This window comes from Quercus suber, unplaced genomic scaffold (genome assembly GCF_002906115.3).
Source record: "Quercus suber isolate HL8 unplaced genomic scaffold, Cork oak 2.0 scaffold_565, whole genome shotgun sequence".
NCBI classification, from domain to species: Eukaryota; Viridiplantae; Streptophyta; class Magnoliopsida; order Fagales; family Fagaceae; genus Quercus; species Quercus suber.
The window spans coordinates 1-9,291 of NW_027070010.1; the positions used below are offsets into that span (position 1 = coordinate 1).

At 39.7% G+C, this 9,291-nt stretch overlaps 1 protein-coding gene across 1 annotated transcript; it reads right to left on the bottom strand.

The window, feature by feature from the left end:
- Positions 1–6,753: 6,753 nt before the first annotated feature.
- Positions 6,754–9,030, bottom strand: LOC112006067 (receptor-like protein EIX2). The gene has a single exon (XM_065764506.1). It carries the CDS (start codon positions 9,028–9,030, stop codon positions 6,754–6,756), a length of 2,277 nt encoding a protein of 758 aa, XP_065620578.1.
- Between the last annotated feature and the right edge of the window lie 261 nt (positions 9,031–9,291).

Below are 9,291 nucleotides of genomic sequence, written 5' to 3' on the forward strand. Positions count from 1 at the left end.
AGAAGTGGTAGACAGAACCAAGGTATTGCATGGTCCTCGGACCCAAGCCTATGGTAAAACTATTCACATCATTATACCTGGGTACTAGACAGAACCAAGGTATTGCATGGTCCTCGGACTCAAACCTATAGGGAAACTAGATACTTACAGAAAAATAGAAGTGGTAGACAGAACCAAGGTATTGCATGGTCCTCGGACCCAAGCCTATGGTAAAACTATTCACACCATTATACCTGGGTACTAGACAGAACCAAGGTATTGCATGGTCCTCGGACCCAAACTTATGGAAAACTAGATACTTATAGAAAAATAGAAGTACTAGACAGAACCAAGGTATTGCATGGTCCTCGGATCCAAACCTATGGAAAACTAGATACTTATAGAAAAATAGAAGTACTAGGCATAACCGGGGTATTGCATGGTCCTCGGACTCGAACCCATGGAGAAAATAACTATCTGGAGAAAAACCAAAGCGTTACCTAGAGTCAAGCTATAATACGGTCTTTAGATTTATATTTGAAGGATAACAGATGGTTTCATGAAGCTAACTCCAGAATAGAATACGAATATTGAGCAGAATATTATAGTAAAGCAAATAAAAGAAAATATCATTAGTTGGAAGCAAAGTATTAAGTATTCAGTTCAAACAAAAAGTATACAACTTCCTTACAACGCCACTGAGGCAAGAAACAAAATAAGATAAAAGAGAAAATAAACAAAATTATCCTATGTCGTATACTAGTTTCCCCAACTCAGTAGGCAAATTAATTCGATAAGCAAATCAAAAGGCTTTAGCCAAGGCCTAGGGGCTTGGTCTCGAAAGGTCCGCCGGAGGCCTTGCCACGTCTTGTAGTATTTCCTGACCCTCGGTTATAACTCCCCCCAATGTTCTCTGGGGCTCAACCTCCTCGGGTAGTTGGTCAGTTAACGATGTATCCTCGGCGGTCTTATCGTGACTCTCAACCACTGGTAATGAGGACCCCTCCTCGGGAGCAGCAGGTGCAACCTCGCGAATGGCAATAGGGTAATATACCCTGTCCTCCCTCCTAAGATCAGATGAGGCATCAACCCCTGCTTGGTTGAGGGCTTCATGCCAGGTCTGAGAACAGTAATGCCTACACACTGCAGGAACTTGAGCCCGAAGGGTGGCTTCAGTCTTAGCCACCCCATCTGCGAAAGCCTCCTCCTCTGCCTGTTCTACAGAGCGCTCAGCGTCTATTTTTGCAAATACCGCCTCGTCTTTGGCTCTCACAGCCTCGTCCCTGGCATACTCGGCAACACCTTTCTCATGGATTGCCACGATAAACTTTTCCTTCATATAGGCAATGTCCACTTTAGCAGTCTGTAGTTGACCCTCAACGTCTTGCAAGCGATTAGTTTGATCCTCAGCTTGCTTCCTGGCCACGGCTAGGTCGAAGAGAGCAGTATCCTTGGCCTTCGTCATCTCCTCCAGATCCTCGGTTGCCTTTTTTAGGTCGGCTTCAGATCTCTTGAGGGTATTGGCAGCTTCCAAGAACTTATCACGCTCTTGCGCTAAGACATTGTTCTGGCCATCAACCTCCTCGTCTAACCTGAAAAGAGCCTGGATAGCCTGCCAATAAAAACAAGTAACTCCGTAAAGAGAAAGGAAGATACTAAACGACAAAAGTTGAATAAAGTAAATAGATGCCAAAGGACCCACCATGCCTAGATATTTCTTAAGGTCAAGGACAACCTCTAGCCCACTCATATTTCTTAGCTCGGCCATGTCAGTGGGAAGAAGAAGAGCTTTCTCCAGGGTCTCGGCTCCTTGAGATTCCCGCATCGACGCGTTATCCATCAGGGGCTGATCATGGAGCATGGCAGCGGGTAGCCAGGCTTGAGCCTCGAACTGCTGGATGGCCTTCTTACCTTTCTGTTGACCACCGAGCTTCAGTTGCTTCGAAGGCCTGCGAAATCTACCCTCCTCGGGCGGGGAATGGGATTTACTCCCATCCATTGGCTCCTTACCCTTGGAAAGTCTCTTCCTTTTCGGGTCATGAGACTCGGTCTGAAGGTCTGATACTGTGAGGGCAGAGGACGACCTGGTTTGCACAGTTAAAATCTGGGGCGGAGGTGCTGGGGGCTGGGGCTGCAACTCTTCTGGTACACCCTTCTTGGAACCGCCTTCGAGCAGGTCAAGAAGATTGGTTTGGGGCTGTCTTTTTAAACCCATCTCAGTCTGAGTACCAACTCTTAGGGACCGGAGATCGGCTTCAGACAAATGAGGGTCTCCTAGATCACCAGAGGGATCCTCGGACTGATCAGCTAGGTTGAACACACTTCCTCGGCCACCGTTACTTGTTGGGATGAGGAGGGACCTGCTAGTAGAATGTCTTCAGGTATATAAGACCCCTTGAAAAATGCAAAACCGTCCTCCACCACGGTAATCTGCGTAAGCCGAGGGTCACGAGCTCTAATTACGTGCTTCGGGACTGGGAATGATTTCTGAGCTGGGTCGCATCCGAGGATTTGATGAGCAGCTCTGACCTGGTTATCAGTTTCGTTCAGGAAAAGGTCCGACCTAAGAACGATTTCCAAATCCGCTTTGTTAACCAGGTGGAAATGACGTGCAAAGGCGTGTGGATCTGCGAAAAGAAAAGTGAAACTCCTATGGTTAATCAACCAAATCGGATATACAGTTATAAAACTTGAAAATACTGAAACTTAGATTGTCTTTTACTTCGGATACCCTACCTGGCTCCCCCTCTACTGTTGGCAATGAAAACCATTGTGCCACTCCCCCGACACTATGAGAAAATCCTGTGTCAACCCCTTATTGGAATCAGGAAGACACTGGATGAGACGAACCCTATCGTCTCTTGTCTTCATATAGTACGTCTTACCCCTCAGGTGATGAAGGTTGTAGCACCAGTTCACGTCGTGGTGAGTCAGTCTTAGCCCCATTTTCTCATTCAGGGTATCTATACACCCTAATATCCTAAATACATTCACAACACACTGAGTAGGAGCCAGGCGAAAATGCCTAAGGTAATTGAGAGTCACTGGCCTCATAGGGATTCTCATCCCTCCCTCTACGAAAGCGACTATCGAGATCACGACTTCACCCTCTCTCCTCCTAATGTACCACTCCCCTTCTTCACAGTACTTCAGACTCACATTATTGGGTATCCCATAGTCTATGATGAATTTGTTCATCATCTCGTCGGATTCAACCAACTTCTTAAACTTACCCATCCCCCCAAGGACAACTAAAAATTCCAGAAGAAGAAAAGAAGGGATAGAACCAAGGAAAATTTGGGGTCACTGGAAGAAGAAGACTTACAGAAGTATGACGATACTCTTCAGATAATGTGCAAGTCGAACCAGATTCAAATCATACGCATCAATAATTGTAAGCGCGAAAATGAGGAAACCAAGCGGTTCAAACAGGTACTTATATTCCCCCTTAGGTTCCCCAAATGTAACAGCTTGCCCATAAAAGCAGGAGATCCCCACCGAACAATTACCATCATACCGTTGAAAGTGGGAAACGTGGTGCCGCCAAAATTTAATGTGGGCACACATTAAGTCTTGAAACGCTAAAAACACGCATCGGGCAGTTAAAAAGTCGCCAGCATTAACACGAACCGAAGTGGGGCGACTCGTCTAGAGGGCCCGCAGGTATCAAAACCCTCCTCCCCGTCCTAGGGAACGTGCAGCAGGGTTTTGAGGGGCTATTGTGGGGCTCGTGGGCCTGATAGCCTCGGCCCATCGTGTAGCAGGCCCAAGGCCCACGCCGAGGAATACTGACCATTCAAGGCTAAATTGGGGAAAGCCTCTTTTCCAGATTCACGCCGAGGACCTCCTCGTCCTCGGCTTGACAAGGATGATTCTTGGGAAAGACCAGGCCCAAAGTAAGCTGTCACCCTCGCATTTAATGCATTCACCTAACCCCCCTGACCGCATTAATGAGGATATAACCCCTTAGCAGGGTAACGTTGATCAGAGTGAACCACTTGAGTACTGATAAGGTCTCTGATGGGACGGACGGCCAGAAGGGAGGCAAATGGATGATCAACAGATGGAATAAGGAGATAGGAAGATGAAGACTATATAAGAAAAGCAAGTAAAGTAAAATGAGGGGGGGAGAAAAGAAGGGGAAGAAAAGGGTCTCCTCGGCCATGGGCCGAGGAGCATCCCCCAAGTTGTAAAGAAACTTTAAGTTTCTTTTTTATAAAAGAGAGTTCATGCTTGATGAACGACGGCCAGCGCCTAAACCTTTAACCCACTTTCTATAAATTTATTGTTTGGGCTTATTGGGCTGAAAACCCATTCATACTCAGGGTCAAAGCCCAAACAATAAATTTATAAAGAGTGGGTTAAAGGTTTAGGCTCTGGCCGTTGTTCATCAAGCATGAACTCTCTTTTATAAAAAAGATACTTAGAGTTTCTTTACAACTGGGGGGATGCTCCTCGGCCCATGGCCGAGGAGACCCTTTTCTTCCCCTTCTTTTCTCCCCCCCTCATTTTACTTTACTTGCTTTTCTTATATAGTCTTCATCTTCCTATCTCCTTATTCCATCTGTTGATCATCCATTTGCCTCTCTTCTGGCCGTCCGTCCCATCAGAGGCCTTATCAGTATTCAAGTGGTTCACTCTGATCAACGTTGCCCTGCTAAGGGGTTATATCCCCATTAATGCGGCCAGGGGGGTTAGGTGAATGCATTAAATGCGAGGGTGACAGCTTACTTTGGGCCTGGTCTTTCCCAAGAATCATCCTTGTCAGGCCGAGGACGAGGAGGTCCTCGGCGTGGATCCGGAAAAGAGGTTTTCCCCAATTTAGCCTTGAATTGTCAGTATTCCTCGACGTGGGCCTTGGACCTGCTACACGATGGGCCGAGGCTATCAGGCCCACGGGCCCCACACTAACTGTTTTATTTTATATTTTTCTTTCTTTTCTTTTTTTAAGAAAATAATTTTAATGAACACCATCGAAAGGTTTTGGGACTTTACATAATTTTAATTTGACAAAATATCTTTCATTTATCTCTATTTCTCAGAACTGTTAATTGGAAAAAAAAAATAGTATAAAAAATGAAATTGTCAATCATTAATTAATGTAATTTGTAAGCAATTTAAAGAAAAACAATGTTACCACTTCGTCAATAATCATAGCACATGCAAAATTAATAGTTTTAGGGTAAACAAGTCTACATTCTAATAGCCACTTTGCTGGTTGAGATTAAAATACATATCAAATTATCAACCTCAACAAATATTAATTCTTGAAGCACAAACCTAATCACACTGTAAATGTTTTGAAAAACACATGCACAATCTTACTCACATACCGACATACCGTACACAAACACCCATACATTACATATATGATATATCTCCCAGAGAAATTTATTCTGAGTCCAAGGCTTACACAGCAACACCTGGTGTGAAAACAAAATGATTAAGATGACAACATCAAACTGGACAGAAATTAAAACAAAAATAAAAAAAACTAAAAACAAACTAAAGAAAATAATATGTTTGAGAAAGGATAATACTTTTTAAAGATATTGGAATGAAAGATAAATTTAGTGTAGAACTTATTTTAAACAAATAAAAAATTAAAAAAAAAATAACCTTCTTGCTTAATCAATAGTAAATATTGAAAGAATAAAATTCTATAAAATATAAAAGAATGACAATATTTGTTGCGCTAGCACGATCTTTTATTTTTTATTTTTTTTTTAGCCTTATTTAAAAATAACCTTCTTGCTTAATCAATAGTCAATATTGAAAGAATAAAATTCTATAAAATATAAAAGAATGACAATATTTGTTGCACTAGCACGATCTTTTATTTTATTTTATTTATTTTTTCTTTTTGAGCAAGCAGGATCTTTTATGAAACAATAAATCTTATGACACAAACACTTTCACAACCTTTGCCACAATAGTTAGGAACTTAGGGTGATCTGTTGTAATTTTTTTTTATATATAATTTAATAATTTTGGGAGAGGATTTGATTTTGAATCAATAGTTTTCATGTATAGTTTTTCTCATAAGATACTCTTTGGAACATATATTGAATGCTTTGAGAAGATAATCATTTTTTTCTTATAAGTCGTCTTTTATGGTTTTTCAAATAGTAAAAGGCACACAGCTTTCATTAACTTTAACTTTTCTTTATCGAATGAAAAAAAGTTGGAGCACATTGTATAATAATTATTTGTAAATTCCCCAAAGTATTTGTTTTAGATCGTAAAATTTTCTTCTTTTGTTAAAAAAAATTAATTTAGATTTTTTAAAGTAAAGAATTCTGTGCTATATATATATATATAGAAGGTTATGGTTTTTGTATTTCCCCATTAAAATCAGGGGCAAAACTACCGTATGAGGTATTTTTTTTTGGGTGGGAGTCTAAAACAAACGATAACATACTAACAACAACAAAACAACTAACATTCATATATGATTGAGTTTTCATTAGCTGAAGATGTATTGTTTTTATTTTCTTCTTAGTGAATGTTGCTATCTTCGTTAACAAAAAAAAAAAGGAAAAAAAAAAGAAGCTTTAGTGACCCAAAACAAAATCCCCTTCTTATCACAATATACTTGTAGTAAGTAAAAAAAAAATTCTTTTATTCTTTTATTTGCTTACTTCACTAATTTTATGTAGAATTCAATGGTAGCCTTCAAAAATATGGAAACTAGAAATTTTTTGACAAACTATGGAAACTAGAAATGGGCCCAAACAATGATTGCCTTTTATATAGAGAAAATATTATTACCAATTAGCTTTGAAGTTGCCTTTGCAATCTGGCCACAGTCACTACTCCAATCACGTATAGCTTATCTCTGATATTGTTCAAGAACTTGAAATAGGATAATCGCCATGACCTGTTTAGTAGTAATGTGCCACAAACTCCCCAAAAACTGACGACAAATCCAATGGTTGCACTAACATAAAACCCTCGGGTTATAAACCCATCTTTCTCGTCTTGCATGCTAGCATCTCCACTGCTTCCATTCACGGTTGGATTTTGAGGTGTTTCTTCACCCAAACAATTCTTTGGAAGTGGGAATCCACAAAGATTTGGGTTCCCCTCATATGCAGAGGCATTAAAGGTACTGAGTTGAGGGCCTGTTGGGATTCTGCCTGACAAATTATTGTTTCTCAAGTTCAAGGAATTTAGACCATCAATAAGAGAAAGGGTTGAAGGAATTTCACCACAAAGTTTGTTATCAGATAAATCCAAGACTTCTAATGAACGAAACAGCCCAATATCTGAAGTGATTTTTCCAGTCAGCAAGTTCCTTGAGAGATTCAAAGAAATCAATCCATCAAGCATCACAATTTCTTCTGGAATTACCCCACTTAATTTGTTGCTTGAGAGATATATGCCCTTAACAAGTGCAAGAATATTACTATATTCGTATTCTCTTCCTTTCCACATCCAAATTGTTTGATCAACATATATTGAAGACAGTAATGCATATGAATGGTTAATGGCTGCATTGGGACTCTTTGTATTAGTCAAGGAAATAAGGTTGTTGAGGCATTTTGGTATACTTCCTGTGATTTTGTTCAAAGCGAGGTCCAAAACTTGAAGATGTGTTAGATGGCACAGATGTGGAGGCATTCTCCCATAGAAGTGATTGGACCTAAGAAAAAGGAAAGCTAAATTTGGATGGCTTCTCCCTAACCACATCGGTATTGGTCCTGACAAGCTATTGTTTCGAAGATCAAGGAATATCAACTTTGTGCAATTTTTCAAGGTTGAAGGTAGTTCCCCACTAAAATTATTGTTGCCAAAATCTAGTGTTTCAATCTCAATTAAAGAGCCCAATGAGCTTGGGATTTTCCCATGAAAATCATTGTTTTTGAGCCTAAGAATTTTAAGTCCTCCAAAATGCATCCAACAATCAGGAAGCTCTCCTGATAACCGGTTATTTTGAAGAGCTAGAAATTCCAAACTATTATTACTGGATTCACATAAGGACAAGGCTCCCTTTGAAAAAAAATTATGGGAAAGATCCAAAAATGACCCTTTAAATACAAATGGTGGTATTTCGCCTTCCAATTTATTTGAATGCAAGTCAATCATAGAGCCAAAAGATGACTCCAATGACAAATTTGGAATATGGCCACTAATTTGGTTGCCAGCCAAACTCATATAGAATTTTTTTTTGGGGAAGATCCAATATGAATTGGAAAGAGTATCCGAAATCATAGAATTAGAGAGATCAAGCCAAAAGTAACTTTTTTGAGTTTGAAGCCATTTTGGTAATCCAGAGTCTACTTGACAATTCATTATATATAGCTGCTCTAATTGAAAAGGTGGAACCCAATTAGAGCTGAAGTTGAAAACCAAAGAGTTATTATATGCGTAAAAGATCTTCAATTTTGTGAGTTTTGAGAAGTGGGCTTCAGAAATAACACCTACAAATGGATTACTATCAATATATAATATCTCTAGATTGGATTGTTCTCCCAAGCTTTCAGGAATTGTCCCACTCAAATGATTGGAAGAAAGAAATAATACTCTCAATGATGGAAATATTGTGAGATCAGGAAATGATCCCATAATTTGATTGTTATCTAAATACAATTCCTCTATTGAGTGGTTTGCACACCCAGTCAAGTTTTGAACAATTCCTAGAAATTGTTCACCAATATTGTTCCTTGATAGAGATAATGTTTTTAAATCACACATTCCACTGAAGCTTTTTGGTATCCCACCTTCAAACTCATTATCATCGAGAATAAGAACCTCAAGGGAGTTTATTTTGCTGAAAGCATTGGGAATTAAACCTTGAAATTGGTTATCATAGAGATAGAGTTCAACAACACTGGTATTGGAGTTGAACAACCACTCTATTACTGAAGAAGACAAAGTGAAATTGTTAACAGAGAGATTGAGGATGTCAAGAGAGGTAGAAGAATTAACATGGGGAATTGGAAAATTATTTGGAAGACTACAGGCTCTCAAGTTTAGGACTGTCAAATAAGGTAGTTGATTCACTACGTGGAGCCAATTATTAACTTTGCTCAAGTTAACGAAACTCATGCCAAGGAAACTTAAAGAAGAAAGTGGACGGAGCCACTCTAAGTTTTCGGGTTCATTAAAATTATTCCAGTCAAGATCAAGATATTGCAAGCTAGAAAGGTTCCCTAGCTGAAAAGGAATATTTCTTCCGAAATTAGCACGAGAAAAGTCAAGGTGTCTTAAGTTTGAGAGAGAAGCAATGGATTTTGGGATTTGGGTATGATTAAAATCATTGTAACTCACATCCAAAAAAGTCAAATATTGCAACTCACTCAAGAAAGG